The sequence below is a fragment of the Melanerpes formicivorus genome, unplaced genomic scaffold (assembly GCF_026170545.1).
Source record: "Melanerpes formicivorus ecotype bairdi unplaced genomic scaffold, bMelFor1.0.p_v2 SCAF_39, whole genome shotgun sequence".
In the NCBI taxonomy this organism is placed as follows: domain Eukaryota; kingdom Metazoa; phylum Chordata; class Aves; order Piciformes; family Picidae; genus Melanerpes; species Melanerpes formicivorus.
The window spans coordinates 4500839-4521203 of record NW_027142391.1 but is presented as its reverse complement, the minus strand read 5'-3'; the positions used below and the strand labels follow the sequence as shown (position 1 = coordinate 4521203).

Here is a 20365-nt window from a genome sequence, read left to right as displayed (position 1 = left end):
AGGCAGCTCAGAAGTGTAGCTCAGCGTTAGTTGGGCCTCACATGTTGTAATGTTTGCGTGAACTGATTAAACCATTTTATTTCACACACAAGTTGGTAGCTGCAGGAAAGACAGAACTGTGTGGACAGGAGGAAGAATCAAAGGCTTTGTCATAATTGACAAAAAGCACCGAGTCATCTCCCTTGGGGTCCCTTTGGAGAGGCTTAACCTAACTGCTGGTACCATTCAGTAACAGGTTGGAAGCGGAAAAGACTTGAAGGCACAAACAACAAGCAAAGAGTTTGGACTCCAGGACAGTATCTCCTCACAGCCCTGGAATGAAGCCTCTTGTGCAAACAGATCTCAAAATACACACAAACACAACAACTTCTCGCAGTGGGTAGGGAGTGACTGAAAACTAATACCAAGTGACTTGAGCTTTATCAAGTTCATGACCTGAGGAAGTTACCCAGAACACATCAATCAGCCATTTTTCAAGCACACATGGTACAAGAACAAATCCCCCATCACTCAGCTGAGCTTGCCACAGCACCTTCTGTATTCAACTATGCTGTTCTACTGGCTAGGGAGCCTTTTAACTCCCATTTAATTTTGCTCTCTTCTATCCACTATCCCCCTTCCTCTGAAAAGGGACAGGCAGGTAGCAGGTCAGCAATTGGTGTTCATACAAGCTTCTTCTCTGCAATCTAGGAGTGCAGTTTGCAAACCTGCACAATGCTTTGAGTCTGGCAAAATAACCAGAGCCCTGTTGACTGAGTCCACTTGAAGGAAAAGCACTGAGGCAGTAGTAAGTCCAGTATGGAGTCAAGTCAGCTCTAAACCAAATTAAACTGAGAAACCCAGGCAGCTGTCTCACCACAGATTTTATTCAGCTCCCTCTGGAGCAGCCATTTTCAGGCATTAGTGGCAGCTGTGTAAAACCTCAGCTTACCACACCCCACCACCCTGTATCAATAGCAGCTTGTCCTCCACCTGTACACACCTTTTAGATTCCAGCTTGGGACTGGTATTCATTCAAGCAGAAACAAAGGCAAAACAGCCCTTGCGTTACCTGTTTGGGATGGCTTCCTGGGAATAAGACAGAAAGGACTCTGATCCTTCCAGGCAAATAAAACCCAGCATTATGTAATAGTCAATAAAGTTTATTATGTTACTGAGTATTATCTACAGTCATAAAATAGAAAGTCAGAATTTAAAACTGTACAAAGTGTACTGGTGGAGTGAGAAGAGATGGGAACAAGGGAGCACAAAGAGCACTAGAAGTAGGAAGAACACAGCTGCTTCCCTGGACTTCTGGAAGACAGTGGTTCAAGCTGAAGGCAACCAAGCAGGGCTCCATACACATAATGTTCTTGTGTCCTACCCTGTGACAGAAACTAGTACAAACCCCGAGGTTACAAAACCCAAAAGACAAAAATCAATCATACAATATTAGATTAAAAAAGGGGCACATCACCCCCCCACCCAGTCTTGGCACCAATTCTGTGCTTCAAAAAATATACTATGCAAGTAGTTTATTTCTCAAAAAGAAAGGTACCCTACAGCAGCTGTTTAAAACATGTTCTTATACATACACCACAAATATATATATATATATATTAACATTTTCAACAACTAAACTCATTTGTACCTACACAGAACTGAAAGGGTAACTCAAGAGCAGGGGGAAAAAAAACAACCTAACAACAGAAACAAAAACATCCAACCACACAAACGTTTTTTTTTTTTCTCTCTTCAAGACAAAGAAATGTGCAAAATAACCCCAGAAAGGCAGCATAGTAACCTGTGGAGAGGTCAAGAGAGCAGCTCCTGCTAGTAAAGGAGTGTCATCCTCTTTACTTGGCTACTGAGGTGAGCGTCTATTTGGGATGTGCTGATTTTGCCTGAATTGCTTGTCCTGTTTATTGCAGTTCCCTCCTGCCCCCCACTCCCAGCTCTGGAGAACTTCAGCCTTTTTTTCTTGCCCCAAGATCATCCCACTGGTCTCTGTTTAGACCTTAACAGGAGATGCTGATGGTACTTCTACAGCCACACTGCTACCACCTTCTCTAGAACAACTTCCCACCCCTAAGCAAGAGACAGAGAGAACTATTCCTGCTGCATAGTTAAGTTGAGATTACACCGATTGTCTAGGACAGAACAAGGCCTGGTTTGGATGACTTCAAGCAGCTTATCTAACGAGAGGAATCCCTGGCAGAGCCAATGGAGCAACACATGAGTGTTTCTCTAAAGCCTCAACATGGAACAGGCTATACAGAAAGCTGACCTAAGATGGTAGGACCTTTAGCTGTGTAACAAATCTCAGCTCATACAGCTTGTCTCACCCTTTTGCAGGAGAAGTTTGTCACTTTCCTGTCCCCACATCAGCAAGGAAACCCTGATCCCAAACTAGAAACCTGCAGGTTTAAGTCAGGAAGAGGGCAGGTAGAGACACAGTATGACTTCTCAACCATGAGTCGAACCCACTAGGAGGGGATGGAACAGAGGATGGAGCAGAACTGGGAAAGCAATGGTGACAAACAAGAAGGCAGGATTCACTGTTTATGATGCTTATGACATTACATGAGAACATGGTGAGAAATCCTGGCAGAGATACAGACATCAGCAACATAACCACCTTCTCCAAGGTGTCCTAGTGGAAGGGTTTTTGAGTTTGGTGATTCAGGGCTTGGGCTTCTATTTTGGTTTTGGTTTTAACACTCCGCAATGAATTCTTCTTGGTATTCCAGACTCTTCCCAACTCCACTGGCCACCCTGTGCCCTTCCATTCTTAGAACCTGGTCTTCAGATTTCCACTCCTAATGCCTTCTTTCCCACAAATTATGTTCTTCCCTTTAGCTGGTACAGGAAAAAAAATAATCCTTCACTCCTAGGCTCCACAACCCTAAGGATGCAGCATAGCCTTTTCTCAGGAGAAGCAGGGAAGCACAGAGCTTCTGCAAATGTTCCTTTTGTAAGTGTGTTGGGGAAGTGACTTCCAAAGAACAAAACACTCAGTTGTGAAACAAGGATTACTTGAGAGCTTGTCAATAAGGGCACATGGAGACTTAAGCAGTGGTGGGAATACTTTGGCCAAGGAGTTCCAACAGTAGCGATGACACGAGGCTGGAGAGCCCGTTGCTCAGTGGGTCAGCTCCGACGTTTTGCCTTGGTTCCAATTCTGTCCTTGAACATGAAGGTCATTGGTAGAGCAGGTAACTCTTGAGGGAGGCTGGCAGTGGCAGTGTAGGGATCTGATTCAGTCTTTCCTTGCCCAGAGCAAGCCTCACAGCTCGCCGACACAAGTCCATCAAAGGCAGTGGTTCAGCTGGAAAGAGAGACCCAAAGTATTAACACCCCAACCCACAAGTTACACATTCATTCTGCTAGTTCTAGAAGTCTCCCAGGAAAAATGATCAAGAAAAGTGAATGCCTGGCATGTTTGTGGGAGCCAAGTCTTTCAGCATTTATGTATCAGCAACTTCAGCTCATCAAATACCCAGGCAGAGAATGATGTCTCTGTAGAGGTTAGTTAAGCCATACAAGTGTGTCAACAAAAATAGTGCTAGAAACCCCTAATCGAAGTTCCCCCTCAGCAACAGCACTTCAAGTCAGAACACATCTTCCAGCCTGTGCCTCTTACTGCAGTATCCAAACCACCTTTGTAAGAGATTCAGTGAAGTAAAAGACAGCAGCTCCCACTGACTGCATCATGTGGTCACGGGTACCCAGAAGGTACCATGATTTGTCTCACAGCAGGATAAGAGCTGTCAGCCCCTTCACTTGCACTACATACTTCTCGTGGAAAACAAAGCCATCTGTCCAGGCTTCATGTCACTACTTGTATTGTGACATTTTCCATTAGAGGATTCCCTCCTGTGCTGGGAAAAATGCAAGCCTTTGGCTATCTTTTTTTGCATCCTGTATTGTAAAGGCTGCACAAGACAACACTTGTTTTTCAGGAACGGCAATTGGGGCCCTTGGATGCCAAAGAGTCATTCACAAGATACAGGGGACTAAGGTCAAACACATCACTGCTAAAGAACAGGAAAGTACAGATTAGTTCCTCACAGCTTCAGGACTGTCAAAGCCCTCCTTTACACACCATGCTGCTCAAGCCTAAGGGGTTTCTCCTCCACCATGAGAGGGCTAACCTAAAGCCATGCTGAATTAGGCAGATAACTGCCTAATAGCCTGAGGGCTGAGCAAAGACCATTAGAAAGCTTCCTTTAGATACCTTGAGTTGAACAGATGCCTAAAAAACTTCCACAAGAATGGAAAAGTTTGGCTAAGCAGCAGCAGTGTTCAGGAACGCTGGTAGATGCCAACACCTCTAGCTTCCACTAGTACCAGCCAAATTAATCTGATTGTTCATACAACTGGTTTAAACACCTGGGACACTAAGCTTAGATTTTCCTGAGCCTCATCATGTTACTGCTTTTTTAAAGCTAGAATAGAGTCCATCAACAAGACAGGCTCCTTCCAGATTCTAAGGTATCAGCTAACACCAAAAAGCTCAACAGAAGAACATTGTCAGGAGCCTCTGATCCGGCCCCTCCTGATTCTGCTTTGGACAAAACAAACAGTCCTACTGCTCCATGTAGAAAGAGACAGTGTGAAGAGTGGGGAAAGCTAATTTCTATCTATTCTTTGGCAAAAAAAAATGTCTGTGAGAAGGAGAGTTGGTTAGCTGAGGAGAGATCTGGTAACAAAGTCAGGAAATGCATGCTTGAATTGGTCTGTCTCCCGAAGTTAGCAGCCAGAGCTGAACTGATGCCCTACTTCCCCTGCTAGGGCTCACAAGCTAATTACCTGCTCCAGAGGAAGCTGCAATGGAATGTGTTTGGTTTTTTCTTTCTTGTTTTGTTTTTTCCCTTCCTAGCAATTCTTTAAAGTTCTCCCAGTGCTTCAAGCATTAATTACTTCTGAGGACTCACTCCTCTCTATGCACACTTTTGCACTGATAGCTGGGTGGAGAGCAAACAGATCTGTCAGGGCACTGCTGTTACTGCCCAAGCCCCACCATTTGTCATACACATTCTGTGTCACAGGTGACAGCGTGGCTGCTCTCAGCCCAAGGGACTGCTGCTCTTGCCTGCTCATGACCTACTTCAGGATCCACGTTGTCTCCTCCACAGGGACAGGTCTCCACAGCAGGTCTGCACGTCCCTGCTCTGGCTGTGAGACTGCCAGAGAAGCCTGTTACTGGCAACACTCCTCTGGCACTACCCAGTGCAGCTTACTCCTCAACCACTGAGGTACAAATATGCTGCATTCAAAGCGTGTCCCAATTCCCCCTGCCCCCTATGGAGATATCTGGGACAGAGGCATTGTCTAGCCAGCATCCCAAAGGACAAGAGGCCCTGACCTTTAAAGCCTATAGACATTAACATAAATAAACTCCAGTTTAAGGGCCTTAAAAGGAGAGGATCTTCTTCCCACAGAGATTAAGAAAAGCAGTTTGTCCTCATCTAGTTTGCACTGATAACCCAGTCTGACAGGAGAGCCAAGATGAAAGGGAAAGCACACACACATCTGACCTCCTTCCATTCACAAGCTCTCCAATCACTGGACAGTGTTGCTATTGAATGCTCACGAGTGCCTAGAGCCAGACACCTTCTTTCTATCTCTGCCAAAATAGCGTCCTGTCATTCCTGGCCTGGCGCCCGCAATTCACTCCCATGCTGAGAGCACACTACAACCAGATCCAGTGCTGGAGGTGGCTGCTTCCTTGCTAAGTGTGCTTCTGTGCCAACAGCTCCCCAGACTTGCTGGCTTCGAGGGGAGCTGCAGATTTTGGCTTTGACCTCTCAGGAAAGCCTGGTTACTGGAGCTGCTGCCCTTCTGTAAGCTGCTGTGGCTGAACAAGCCGGGTTTTGCTTTTGGAGAGAGAGTGCTCTGCCAAGAGCTCTCTGTTTGGTCTTGATGAGTTGAAGTGTATTTGACAAGGCTCTCCTGGTTATTCTGACAGCTCAGTTTTTCTGGTGCCCAGTGTCAGCTTCTTGTATCTCCTGTCACCATTGCCAGGGCTCTGCCACTGCTGGCCCAGCATTAGAACAGGTTCTAAGAAGAAACAGAAGAGCCCAGCATGCCACAGCCTTTGAGCAGACACTGCTCTGGAATGCAAGGGAAACACCACTCTCTTCATATCAATACTGCCAAATTTATTTCACTAACAACATAAATCCAAGTTTTAATCCACTTCCTTCACCTCTTTCCTCCACCCTACCCAAAGGACTGAGTCACAGCCTAGCCCCATGGGAAGTTCTGACTATGAGAGATAACAGACTTTAGCACATTTGGACAGCCAAATTGATTACTAAGCTTAGCTAGAGATTGATGTCCCTATTAGTAAAGGGCCTGGCATGCAAGTTGGCCTGGCTGCAATACCCGGCCCCACACCAGGAATGAGCACACCCTGTCCTGAAAGAAGCAAAAGTGAGCTGCTTTTTATGAAAGATGAGACATCTCCCTTTCCTTAGATAGGGGCAGAACTTCCCACTCTTGCCTGCACAGGTTTCTGAAAATTCCTTTATTAGCCATTTAAGGAAAGCAACTGTCCCCCAGAGACCGTTTCCTGTAAAGAGGCACCATGTTTACACTGCCAATAATGTAACTGTCACAAGGCCATTCCTGCTGCTGCTTTGGTAGCAACACAGACATCTCTAGACAGACAACTGGCATCACCTTCTTCCCCCATAGCACCTCCCAGGCCCTGCTTGCTCCCTGTAGTGCCTTGGCAATCACACGTGTGTACAGCTAAACATTTGTATTGTCCTTTGTGGACTGAGAGCTGTACCTAGCAATCCCACTGCTGACAGGGTATCCTCACCTCAAGAGAAAGCAAACCCCTCCCCAGGATGGTCTAGTAAGCCTGCACTGAAGCAGCAGAGAGATCTGTGCTGCCAGAGCAAGCAGAGGGAGTTATACTCACGGTCAAGTCCATTCAAGTAGCGCATCCGTATTTCACAGTGGCCCCACACTGCGCTCACCACTGGGTACAGCTTTTTCCCTTTGAGTCCCCGAAAGGCAACACCCATGTACTGCCCATCTACGATGAAGCTCAACGTCCCATCATCCATGTCCAGAACCACCAGGAAGGAGTCTGGCACGATGAAAGTTTCATCTGGTTCCAAGAAGGCAGGATAGGTTTTGCTCGGCTGGTTCTTGCCGTCGTGGTAGAGTCTGTTGCGCCCCAGGTCCCACCCCCAGGACTCATGGTTGTTGCCTACCAGCGTGGTGTACCCTACCGAGTGCAAAGGGGCATCTGCGGTTGCCACCCCGACCACGGCGTGCGTGCCTCGCTGCCTCATGGCCCAGGTGATCTGCCACACGTGCAGGCCCCGCGTGTAGCCCACTTTGCCGCGGATGGCATCTGTACTCTGCGCCACCGGATGCCGGTGAAATATCAGCTTGTCGTCCTCCTTCACAAAGACGTTCAGCGAGCGGTCGTCGTTGTTCCACGAGTGCAGTAACTGCACCTCATACGACACCGGAGGCATGTCCAGGAGTAAGTCCAGACGTGTGGGTTTGCTGTAGTCGAGTCCTTGGAGCTCCTGTTTCAGCGGCCTGTATACAGGGTCCCTCATATCCACAGTCTTTATCCCGCCTGTGACCTTCTGACCCATTGTGTGCTCCGATTTTGCCTATTTGTGGGCTCCCAAGGCAAGCTCATCGATTGATCCGGCTGCTCCTGCTGTCATTCAGCCCCACAGAAAAGCTGCTGGGAAACCTTGCCCAGATGTGCACTGGTCAGTATTGCCTAATGGATGGAAAAAACAACAAGAGAGTTAAACATTAGCACATGAAGCCTTGGATGCAACAGTTACAGAGCAGACTTTTCATCTGTTAGTCTTAACAACTTGTCCTCCCTTTCCACCAGCAAGGAAGGACAATCATGTTACTTATACCCTGTACTCTGCACAGCAGAGATAACAGATCAAATAGATAGCTACTAAGTTTCTGATGCTCCCTCCAGAAAGGCACTTCAGTTTCTGGTTCTTGGTCTAGGGAAAGGTATAGATTCAGCCTTCAGAGCTTATCTCCTCTTTACAGAGAGCACACTGCTCCTTATTACTATGTTATTAAAGCTAAAGAGTACACATCTGTACTTGGGCTGCCTCCAGCAAACCTTGCTTTCACATCATGACCATCTATAAGCTGTCCAGGTTGGCAAAGAGTTTCTTCAATGCAGAAGACTCAGAATCCAGAACACACTAATGCTTGAGATTTCTTTTTCCCCTTACAGTCTTCAGCTGGTAGGAGGACAGAAAACAGTCTTGTGTAAGTGTAAACTTGCCTCATCTCACAGCCCTAGCTCATACCACAACATCAGACTGAACGACATCCCAGTGAAGGCCCAGGCTGCCCACTGGTGTTCACGGTCCAGTTCTTTCCAACCACCATGGAGAATTTCTTCTCCTGCCAAAGCCATCTCTACAGCTATCCACAATAGAACCAAATCACACCAGGCATTTAACACTCAAAAGAATCCCAACAGCTCCAGCCCATTTCTCAGAGATAGATCAGACCTGACAGTTGCATTACCTTTGGACCCTGTACTAACATCCTACAGCTGAGGGATTAATTATATGGACAACTGCTCTGCAAAGCTTTAGTCTGAGCTGTTCCTAGCAGGAAAGAGTGGCATTACTGAAGAGACTTCCCCTCTGCTGCTCTAGAGAGGGTGGAATGAGCCTTCAGAGTGGAAAACATTCCTCAGCACAGCTTCCACTAGTGATAGAAGAAAGCAGGCTGCCTTTCAGGAGGGATATTTGTGTGTTCTGTCCCAAGAAAAGGCAGTCTGGAAAGCAGGACAGGCACTACGAACAGGCTACCACCTGCAATGTTTCTCCAGGATCCAAACCAGCTTGTCTACCACACCAGATTAGCACTTGGTGTTCTCCTAGCTGGTACTCCAGTGCTTCCTTTGCAGGGCTCTAACATCTGACAGATGCTAGATGAAGACAACCAAATTCCAGCCTTCTTTTTTTGGATGACAGCTGTAAATTAAAGCTTCTGGGGAGCCTCTAGGAATCCTCTAGGGTAAAGGCTACATACTGCAAAGGCACACACCCCTATCACCTGTGTTTTTATCCAGTCATAAACGCCTTATAAAATGCCATTTCCTTCCTTCAGCACAAACAGTTCCAAAGGAGAACTAAAGCACTGAACACAAACCATCTCCCCACAGCAGCAATCAAACAAGGTAGGAGCCAGGCAATAAAAAAGAAAGCTTCTCCATCTGGAGTTACAAACCTTCTTCAGATCAGCTGGCAAAGCAGCTAGCAGCCATTGATAAGGGTCATGGAGATAATTCTCTTCAACACCACTAAAGCTTTGCTAAGTGCCTTGGAAGCCTAACTGCAAGTGCAAAACAGCAGACAAAATCTGCTGGGTCCAGCCTCATGGGCCACCTTTTCCAGCAGCTATTGCTACTTGCCCCGTGGAATTACTGTAGTCTAGAGCAGATAAACCTGCTGTATGGTTTGTCTCAATTAAGAAGCTTCAGTTGGGGCAGCTTCTCTTCTCCAAGAGGAAAAAAATCCCCAGCTTCAGAGTCCAGAGGGAGGAACAAGATTCTTCTCCCAGTTGAGCAGCTTTCCTTCCAAATTGCAGAGAAGCCTCTCAAATGTTCGAGGCAGCTTGGCCAGAGGTAGGAGCTGACTTTGCGTACCTCTCCTCCATCCACCAGAGCGTCTCCGCTCTCACTCAGCAACACAAACAGCTCTCTGTAAGACAGCTGCCAAACTGGGGGCAGCTATTAGGAGCATTAGAAGTGGGAGGGGAACAAACTAGCTTTCTAAGAAAAAAAAAAATTGTTATTTTAACATTTCCTGAAGTGAGGCAATCACGCAGCGCTCCTGCCAGCTACAGGCACAACACTTACTCACAAGCAAGGACCTCATCTGGCATAGAAAATAGAGCATGAATCAGATCTGTTTGAAAAATGTTACTGGACACCAGCAGCAAGGCTTCAGCTAGGAGGTGACAGGGAAGGCTCCTGTGTGCTCCAGGTCAAGGATCAACTCACCAGCTGCCCCACATGGTTTTAACTACTGGTCCAGGGCATGCTCAAATAGCACTAGAGACAAGACTACTTTTCCTCCTCTTCCTATTTTTTCATGCCTGAGGTCCTATCAAAGTCACATCCCAATGCACATTAATAGGCAGTGTTACAGCTATGTCAGCCTCTTCAGGGACCCCAGGTACACAGCACTGATGGACAGAAGGTGGTTTGTTAAGCAGCTGCCATTTAAGTAAGGTTCAATCACTTGATTCACTGGTAAGCTAACTGAGACACGATGCAGGTTAAGTACTATGTACAACACCAAAGCAAATCTTGAATTACATAAGCCAGCTGGTGAGCAGCTGAAAATAAGCTAGGAACAGCCAGCTGAAGGACAGCAGTCAGTGGACACCAGCCTCTAAGAGCACAGGCTCCCTTGCTCTGTAAATCCAAGGAGCAGTGATCTTTCAAACCAAGGGAGTCCAAGGCTGATAAGACATGGAGCTCAAGTACACTGCTGTAACTGTCTTCCAGAGACTGTGGCACATTGTAATGAATCCTACAAACCACCTCAGCAATTTTTCAGCTTCCCCTATGTGTTGCATGCAGTTATTCAAGGGTTCAGCAGCAGCTTCTCCAAGTCATCCCAGTGCTCTCATGCTTGCGTACTCTCAAGATCAGTTTTACTCCTCAAAGCTGACACCAGCTCTGTTAGGAAGAGATCTGTGCAGTCACTCTTAACAGGTACCTCCCCTAGGAAAGGGATATTAATGCTGACCAGAACCAATCATTTTAAGAGTTCCTGTGCAAGTTATTTCCTGATGCTGAGACAAAGACCATCAGGCTGCTGACAGAACAGAACCCTCTAGTGTCCTACAGAAAGTACCAGATGAACTACCTGGCATTCCCAGAACCTATGGCATATGGACAAGGGCTGTTAACAAGGCTAAAGCAGACTTGGAAGTCCATAGGCAAATTCAGCTGTTGGAACTCTGATTAGGATAAAACCCCCAAAACACTGTCAGAAAGAGGAGAGGCAGAGGTTTCCTGGGAGCTATACAGTACACACAAGAGCGCTGCACAGGAAGCAAGAACCCAAAGGCAGCAGACTGCAGGAGTATTGGTACAGACTGCTTTGCAACAGAACACTCAGAAGATACAATTCTGTGTTCTTTGCTAGCCAAGCAATGCCTGTGAAGTATTTTTTTTGCCTTCTGCAAACATCAGCTTCATCATTTTTCTCTCAAAGCAGCTGTACCAGAAAGAGAATCACCACAGTGAAAGACAGGAGACTTCTGAAGCACATGGGACAGGAGTCCACCTTGCTACCTGCTCCAAAGAGAAAGCCTTTCCCAAACAAGCACCACAGATGACTTGCATTAGTTAGGAGTCTTTTCCCAGGCAGACTCTTAAAACTAGATGAACAGAATGGCAAGAAAAGAGAGAAGGGGAGAGACACAAAAGTCTGGAACAAAGTGGTCAGAGACAGCAGGTCAGATATACTGAGACCCATATGCCAAGGTAAGTGCAACACAGCTCCTTATTCGGGCAAGGCAACGATTCCTGCTCAGAGCTGGCTCCACTCTTCCTGGCACTAGCCTGGGCTAGAACTGCAGAGCACCTTGCCCTACAGCCAGAAAGCACAATTATGCCCTCATTTTTTGAAAAGAAAAGTCTCTTCATGCCCAAGACAATACCAGGCACTTTCCTTCAGCAGGGCAAAGAGAGAAAAGCTTACCCTGTTAAAATTAATGGGCTGATGCCCTGGGGAGCTTGATAGGAGACACAGGCAGTTCTAAGTGAAAAGGTATGCTAGGGAATAATCTGCTTCAGCCCTTTGAACTGTTACAGGTTTAAATACAAATGTAAGCACTGAAAGTAATTTATCTATCCTATCAACAGTTCAGGCTTGCTGCAATTCCACTCTGCTTAAACATGTGCTCATCCCCATAACCATGGAATCGTTAGGGTTGGAAGGGACCTCAAGGATCAGCTAGTTGCAACTCCCCTGCCATGGGCAGGGACACCTCACACTAGGTCAGGTTGCTCAGAGCCACATCCAGCCTGGCCTTAGAAACGTCCAGGGGTGGGGCTTCAGGTTCTGCTCTGCTCCCTTCAGCTGGCAGTGAACCTCCTAGGACACAACCATGAACCCAGCTAGGCAGATGTCTCGTAGGTAGCACTCTCAACTACTCACAGCAGAAGATTTTTCCCCTTAGTATGAACCAATCAACTAAATCTTTATTTCAGTATTTCAGCCTGGTATCCCCAAACACCCAGAGGAACACCTTGCAAACACGAGGCTAAATAGGGCCCCTTAAACAAGTCATGCAGCTAGGTTAACAAAAGTCTTCCACTTTCAGAACCAGGGTCCTTACTGCTCCCAGGTAATTCACCTCACTCCTACCCATGCCAGCATTCAAATCCATTCACTTCATCTTGAACACACACACACACAGAGACACGAAATGCAACCCAAGCTCTCAATACAATGAACTCATGCCAAAGGCTACTAGCCCATGATGCCCTCATTGTTTAATATGCAGCCAAAAAGTTGTTCCCATTCAAGTTTCATCACACAGCAGGATTTGTTTTTTCAGGTAGCCACATCTCAAAGTGATACAGGAATTTTTAACAGTCTGCTGTACAGATTTTCAGCTCCATTTGGAAGCAACTTGCACAGCAGCCAGAGCCCTCAAAGTCCCACTCCAGCATCTGCACACAAGGCATAGTATTGGTCATCAGCCATTCAGAAGTCACTGTCACTGCTGGTTCCATTAACCAATCTAACTCCTGCTGCCAGAGGCTTTGCAGAGCATGGAGTTTCACAAGTGAAAAATCCACAGCATAATGAGTTCTAGAACCACCCTCTTCAAAACAAGGAGAAGCAAGAAATAAAGGAATACTCACCAAATCCTACTGGAAGATGCCTGCTCTGTAAGCACCCGGGAGACACTCCCAGAAACATCTGTTTTCTTGAGGTGGAGTACTGGCAAACCATTCTCCTCCAGTTACAAAACTTACAGAAAGGAGGACCAGAAACACCTCACAGTTACATAAAGTTTGATAGCTTTGAGGACCTCACAGGTCCCTCCCTTGCTTTGCAGCTTAACACCTATAGGACATACCTTTCTGGAACATCAGTTATGAGAATACTTGAAGGCTCTGAAATGCCTCTACTCCTGATCCAGATTTACTTGAAGTCTACTCCTTCCAGTCTGTTTACTGTGGCTCTGTTACTCACAACTTCCTCCATAATATTTACTGAGTGTACTTCTGCAGATAAGAGGCCAGACCTTTAAACACCTAGCATATGCTGAGGTGTGCCACAGACAGAGAATTGGAGCCCTACCCTAAAGATTTCCAGCCTGGAAGACATTCCAGGAGAAAAGAAAAGAATACACTTTCTGCACATGGCCATTTGCTGGCTTACAGCTTTGGAAAGCTGAAGTTAAGGATCCCAGACAGCATTAATGAAAGAGACTTGAAAAACCCTATTGTAGTTCTGCTCAGGTTTTTCTAGTACAGTCATGGAAAAGTTTAGTACCCCTGGTCCACACTCTGGGGCTGAAAGTTCATCCCACAAGCCAACAGACAAAAGGAACCATGCCACTCCTAGTCTGATGACAAACCTGCTGGCAGCAGCTTATCTAAAGGGTGTGAAAGGTGACCCCAGATGTGCACAGCTAGTTAGTCAGAAACTGTCCACCAAGCCCCTTGACAGTGCTAGCCCTTCTCTAGCATCATCTCTAGATGCTACTTCAACACAAGAGTCTTCCCCTTCCTCCCTTTGTGGTGATGAGAACGGACCCCTTGATCCTACAGACCTCCTGGGGTACAAACCAGACTGGGGTAGAGAGAAAAACTCACATGCCTCCAACAGCATTCAAATTTTAGCCCCAAAGAACTAGGACACTCAGCTTTTCCCCTGCATTAATTCATAGCACCAACAGCACACCACCTCGCTTGCACTGTGTTTCTCCTGTCTACCATGGAAACTGGTCACAGGGAGGCTGTGACACCCCATCCAGCACTGATGCAGTCACTTCACCAGCGTTCTGGAACCCTTCCCCCTCCACTAAATCGTAATCAAACCTTGGGAAAAAAAGTAAACTCACCTATGCTATTGAAAATGTCTTTCAGTGCTGTTTTAGCAGAGCCCAAGCAGCCACAGAAGAGAAGACAGGAACAACTGCACTGACAACATGGTTAGAGCTGGTTTCGAAGTGTTGCAATTTTGCTTAGATCAGGGCTGGGCAGGCAACCCTCACTGCCCAGCACTGGGTTTGGCAGCACTGTCAGCCTCACTGCTGCTTTGCTCTACACAGAGAAGGTTGCCACAGGGGCAACTTCCTCGGCCCCACCTACCTGAAGAGCAGAAGCAGTTTGGCTCAGCAGGTTTAGCTGTTGGCAGGGCTGTGTGGCCTCCACAGAAAGTGAAACTGCAGTCACTGAGATCACAAGAGGTTGGGCAAGAAAGAATTAAAGATGGCACGTGTCCCAGCAAAAAGAAAAATCCTCCAGCAGAGTAAGAGGCACTTGAGAAGTAACTGTGCAAGACATGCCAGCAATGGGGAGAACAAGACACTTAGTGTTTAGCAGTGCTTGGCTTACCTGGACTACAAAGTTAAGCATCTACCTGGCTGAGCATCTGCCCAGCAGACACCAAGACCTCTGTTCTGATGTACAGGAGGCAGCTAGCATAAGCATGCCCACCCTGAGCAACACACCAGGAAAAGCTTATGTCCAAAGCAGCCAAGAACATGTCATCATCAAACACTGCTGGGACTTGTAACCACTGGGAAACAGCTTGTCTGCATGACCACAGCAGTACAGCCTTCCTCTCCTTGGGGTGATTCAGACAGTTTCTGCAGAAGTTCTCCAGCTATTTTTGCAATATTAAGAGCAGTTATGATGAAGGCAGCATGCCCTCTTGCATCATGTATGGAGTGGCTGCTTCTCCAAAGCAAAGCACTGAAGTTAGTTACTCAGAGGAGCACATCTGAGTAAACCAAAACCCAAAGCAGCAACAAGCAGCCTCGCTCAACCAGAAACCAGCTTCAGCAGGTTTCCACTGTCCACCTACCCAGGCAGTTCCTGGCAACTGCAGTGCTGTATAACCTAGCAGAAGATGCTAAGTAACCTCTCTTGTTGATTAGTAAGGTGTTTGTAATGATGGAAGCAACTCAGAGGTCTACAAGCTCCTGCCAGAGATCTTCTCTCCTACTGAGGTAGTTACAAACGGCAGTTTTGGTTGCAAATTAAAATACTTAAATGGGGGGGGGGGGGAGTGAATTCAGTCTGTGCTTTCCTCACAAAGGAAGTTAAACGATGCTTCAGAAAGGTCATTAGACTCTTCACAGCTCTGTGTAAGGTAGCTCCCAAATACCTTAGGAATGCCAACTGTGTTAAAGGTCAGGCACAGTGTTTCCTCAAGGCTCTTGAAAATAGCTTCTCAGAAGCAGATTCCAGCCCTTCTCCTGCTCTGGCAATGCCATCTTTGGTGGGCAGCAGGTCTTAAAATGATCAAATATTTGGAGTTAAGTCCTCCTTTTCACTCCAAGCCTGTACTTGAAGTGACAAGATTCTCTTCTAAGCCCTCAGACCCACTGTGCAACACATTCTTCCTCAGCCTTGCCCACTTACGACAGTGCTCACAGGCACAGCAGTACAGTCCCCGTGCCACATGGGCACAGTGGCTCTGCCCACCAGTACAATCCATCACCTTTCATCCATCCCACCTGCCTGAGCACACTTTGTAGTGTACTGCAGAAAGGATTGTTTTATGGCAGAAGATGGGCTGGAGACTTTCATTCCTTACAGGACAAATGGTAGTAAAGTAACTCTTCAGGACATCTGCTTCCTTGCCCCCCCTCAGGAAGCAGAGGAAGTCAGCCTGAGTGCTACTAATCTGCATCCATAAAGAAGCTGGGAGCAGCTTTTTAGAAGACTCAGTGACTGTAAACCATTATGTTCTTGGCTTGAAGCCCTGTTAGGCCATCTTCTGGTCAGCCTACTTAGATCACAGCTCTAAAGCAATTCTTTCATAGCTTTTCCAAGACTACCTTGGAGAACACAATCCTCAGTGGTCTCAGGACTGCAACATTAGAAAGCTACACAGGCTAAACAATTACTGTTGGCTTCAGACCTCTGCATTACCAACAGTGCTGCTTCTCCTTGACCCCTTGTCTGATGCATCTCCTTCTACCCTTATTCATGGTCTGTGACCTTTACAGAGCAAATTCCGTGTTCAAATCAAGACAATGAGACTCTGGTTCATTTATTGGTAGTGTAACATCCAGATGTTGAAAGGAGTTAAGCAATTTGCTCTGGTTTCCTGGTGTGTCAGTGGTACAACACAAGCTTACTCCTAACACAGCCCTAACACTGCAGAACAGGCACATGGGTACACTGGTGCCTGCACTGCAGAGTAAGCAGCAGTGTATGGTGTAAGAAGAGTTGCTGAGGTGTCCATGGGGTCTGAGAGAAGTCATGGTAAGGGATGCACAGTGAGCAGGAGCTGACTGAGCAGGCCAGAAAGCCAGCAGCCATAGCTCTTCCCTAGTAAGGGAGGATGGAGCCTTGACTTCAACATCCCACACTGAACTGACAGCTTTACATCTTAGTTAAGCACTGAGAAATTGAGCCAGAATCCCTTCCCATGTCCCAAATCTGCAGCTGCAGCATTGACCTTCCCCACACCTCTCCCCTTTGCTCCCCTCTAGCTTCCTGCTGGTTTAGAATATCTCTCCATAGCCAGCTGGTGAAGTGCTATTTTGCAGAAGCAACTTTCAGCTCTGCGTTCTAGCCAGCATTTACAGACAGCTGCTACAGACCTAGAAGACTAGATGGATGAGCTTGGGGTTCCTGGTAGAATTCAGCATCTGGCTCATGGTTGGTGCCACAGAACAGACTGCCACATGCTCAGATGACAGCCAGCTCAGCTGGCAGCCTAGCTGTTTGCCTGTGGCTCTCGAGTTAGCAGCACATACAAATCAACTGCAGACATCACTTGTTTTTAATGCAGAAGTTGTGGCCAGGCTCTAGTGGGGACATACTGCTGATGAAGATCAGATGTGTCAAGTTGAGCTTTGAGCCATAGATGTGCACTCCAGATAGATTCTTGTGGAGGAAATAGCAAAGCAGCTGTGGTTTGGTGGTTAGGTCTGAGACAGCACCTGTAAGGAGCAGAAAGCTCCACATTCCCTTCTTTCTGTGAGAAGGTACAGGGAGATGTGACAGCAGGGGCACAAAGCAATGGGGCCACTGCAGAGAGCCTGGACAAAAAATGAAGCTGCTGCAGTTATGTCCTTGTGTACAGGCCCTCTACCCCTCAAAGTGCTTTGCACACCATCATCAGCACAGCCATGCTGGAGTGCAACCTGTTTACAGCTGATGCACTCAGCTGGTTTGGGTAGCTCACAGCACTCCAGCTTTGAGATGTTCCACCAGCACAGCAGGTTCTCTGCATGCTTCAGCATGTGGATGCTCATTTAGAAAACACAAATCCAGACCAGACAAGACACTTCCCACACACCAGGTTCTCACCTCACTGGTCATATTTGGCAAAGTCATATTCTTTAGCTCCTGGTAGCATTTCCAGGATAGATCCATCAGACATGTGATATTTTCTTCATTGCTTGTATAACTCCCCCCCTCCCCATTTTCTGGGGTTGGAGTTTGCTTGTACAGCAATTCAGACTGGCTTCTGTTCAGCTATCCTGTAGTACCCTTAGATAAAGCTGTGTCACAGAATGGGGCTGTCATTTTATCTGCCCAAGGGGCTCAGCAACAGCTAAGCTGCCAAGACAGCCAAGTGCTAATGCAGCCACCATGGAAGTGTCCAAAATGTGCTTATCTTCAAGACCTTGTAGCTTAGATTGCTACTCAGGAAGAAATCCCAGAGCCTTTCAGGGCTCTGCTCAGTCCATCCTCACAAAAGTCAACAGAGCAGCAACAGAGCAAGTTTAGTTTATGGTTGAGGAAATGCAAAGGTACAATGGAGGCACCTGCCCTGGCCAAGCACTGTTGGAGTTCAGCTGCTCACCCCGAAGTATTTCAGGCAGTGTCTAGGTTAGTTTGCTACTCAGCAGCTTTTGCTGAAGACTGATCTGGAAGTGAGGAGGAGCAGGGGAAGCAGGACAGTCTACTCTTTCACTGTAGTTATTGGCTGGACCAGAGGATGATCATCAGGTCAGGGCTCATTCCAGTGCCATGAAACCCCCAGTCTAACCATCTGTTACTTAGGATTTTCTCTTCCCTCAGCCCTTGCTGTCCCACTCCCTCACACAACCAAAGCAAGCATTAGTGCAATCATACTGAAGACTGAATTGGGAACCAAATCCAGGACAACTTTGTTCCCCAAGTTGTTCCACTGTCTTGTGCTACAGACATTTGCCCCAGCTCACAGGAGAAGCCAAAGCAAGCAATAGTGTTGACAGCCATTACTCACCAGAGCAGTAACTGCTCAGCACTGGTGTCTGCAAACTGAAGTCAGCACCTGGCCAAGCTGCCTAATGTTTCTCCCTCCTTCCCCCAAGCACTGCAGCCCTACCACCACAGGATGGGCTGCATTTAGAAAGGCATTTCCTCCACAATTAAGCCACCATAAAATTTTAAATAGTAGATGCTTATGTTCAGAGCTATTTGCATTAAAGCAGCCCACATAATCCACAAGCCACCCTCTTGCACAAGAGCTGCCTGCTTCTACTTACTTCCCCACCAAGGATTTGCAACCCACACAACCCACTGTGCACCCCTCATCTTGGTTCATTAGTTCTCTCTGATAATAAGTAGATGAGGAGGGGAGAAGTGGATGGAAAGAATGAAGCTTGATGTTTCCACCTCCATCCAGAGATTCCATTCCTCTATCAAAAGTGCTTTTTTGCTATGACTGCAAGATTGGCCAACAAAACAAGGCACTGGGACAAAGGTTTTGGTAACAAAGCACTGCTTTCCCCTTGAAGCAGCTAATGAATCACTGTGGTTTAATGCTAGCAGCAGCTGCATTCAAAGAAATCCATGTTAAAGTTCCCAGCAGTCACTACTGAAATTCCCCTTCTGTCTCCTTCCTAGGAGACAGCAGGGCAGAGCAAAGACACCTGTACAGCTGCATCTCACACCATTCTCTCCCAGTTCACAGCAGGTCAGCCTCCAGTTTTAGCCATCCTTTGCCTGGAAGCAAAGATTCCATAAAGCCTTTCTTGTATGCTGTGTGTTTAAGGGCATGGGGGAGGCAACACCATTGGGCTTGCCACAGGTTTAAGAGTAAAACTACGGTATCCTGATTGCTGGAAGTGCTACTTCAGCTGTCCCAGCTTCTTTCCCAGGATAGTTGCTGTGCTGCTTACAGTGGGCAGAATAAGGCAATGCACAACACCTCCATAGACACAGAGCCAGTAAGGGCTGAATGAAGTCACCACTACACAAGTACTAATCGCTGCATGAGAACAAGAGCTGAGCCCTTACTGCATCAGAGCATGGATTTGGGTATTACAGCCCTGAAAAGTAGCATTCTCTCAAACAGATGGCTTGAAAAATCTAAGGGACACAGCAGACTGGGGATTCCAATCCCTGCTCCTGAAAGAAACAGTATACTCTGCCAGGAGACATGTAGAATGCAGCAGGATTCCTCCTCTCAGGAAAGCCATGTGCAGCTTCAGCTGTTTTAGTATTAAGGTGCCCAGCTACTGCCCCCTCCTTCCTCTTTTCATTTCAAGATGTCACAAGCACTGCTAACAGTAAAGCAAAAATCCCCACATCACAGCAGCTGCCAAGCACCAGATTACTCAGCCTGCTGCCCTCAAATAGGTTTATTGTGTCTGACACTTCAGTATGTGCATCTCCATCAAATATAGCCATGCCAGAGGGGAAGTTGTGCAAATGCCTGGTGCTCCTCACCAGCACTATGGAAAAACCATAGCTGAAATCTGGGCCATGTGCTAGAAGCAAATAATCCTTGGTACATCACAGCAGTGTCTCTCTGTTCCCTTCCAGCAGAGTCTTAGATTCTTACAGCACCACAACCTGAACACTGTTCACATTGTCACAGCAAAATCAGGTCTCCATGGAGCAGGACTGAAGCTATGTTCCAGGTCTGCTTCACTGTCACTCAGCTTGGAAAGCTTCACAGAATGGTAGAGGTTGGAAGGGAACTCTGAGGATCATCTAGTCCAACCCTAGAGAAGGATAACCTAGTGTAGATCACCCAGGAACACATCCAGGCAGGTTCTGCATGCAGCAATATGTCCTTGGATCTGCATTTCCCCCACTGAGATGGGCAGCAATACCATCATCAACCTGCCATGCAGAGCAGGCGAAAAGGCCTTTTGCACAAGGGCAATGAAAGTGCTGCACACTTCTCATTACAGGAAGAGA

The 20365-nt window shown here is 47.0% G+C and overlaps 1 protein-coding gene across 6 annotated transcripts in view; it reads right to left on the bottom strand.

Moving 5' to 3' along the window:
- Positions 1-868: 868 nt before the first annotated feature.
- Positions 869-20365, bottom strand: part of SPSB1 (splA/ryanodine receptor domain and SOCS box containing 1) — a 34571-nt gene continuing 15074 nt past the window's right edge. For 3 of the 6 annotated variants that reach the window (XM_068158340.1, XM_068158344.1, XM_068158343.1), the window contains exons 2-3: positions 6914-7741; positions 869-3307 (exon numbers count right to left, since the gene is read on the bottom strand). In XM_068158340.1, the coding sequence (XP_068014441.1) occupies positions 3180-3307; positions 6914-7607 (822 nt within the window). In that variant the 5' untranslated portion in view covers positions 7608-7741 and the 3' untranslated portion in view covers positions 869-3179. Of the gene's footprint in view, positions 3308-6913; positions 7742-9237; positions 9366-12898; positions 13008-14106; positions 14343-20365 lie in introns of those variants that run through there. The other 3 variants (XM_068158341.1, XM_068158342.1, XM_068158345.1) reach the window with 3 other exon arrangements.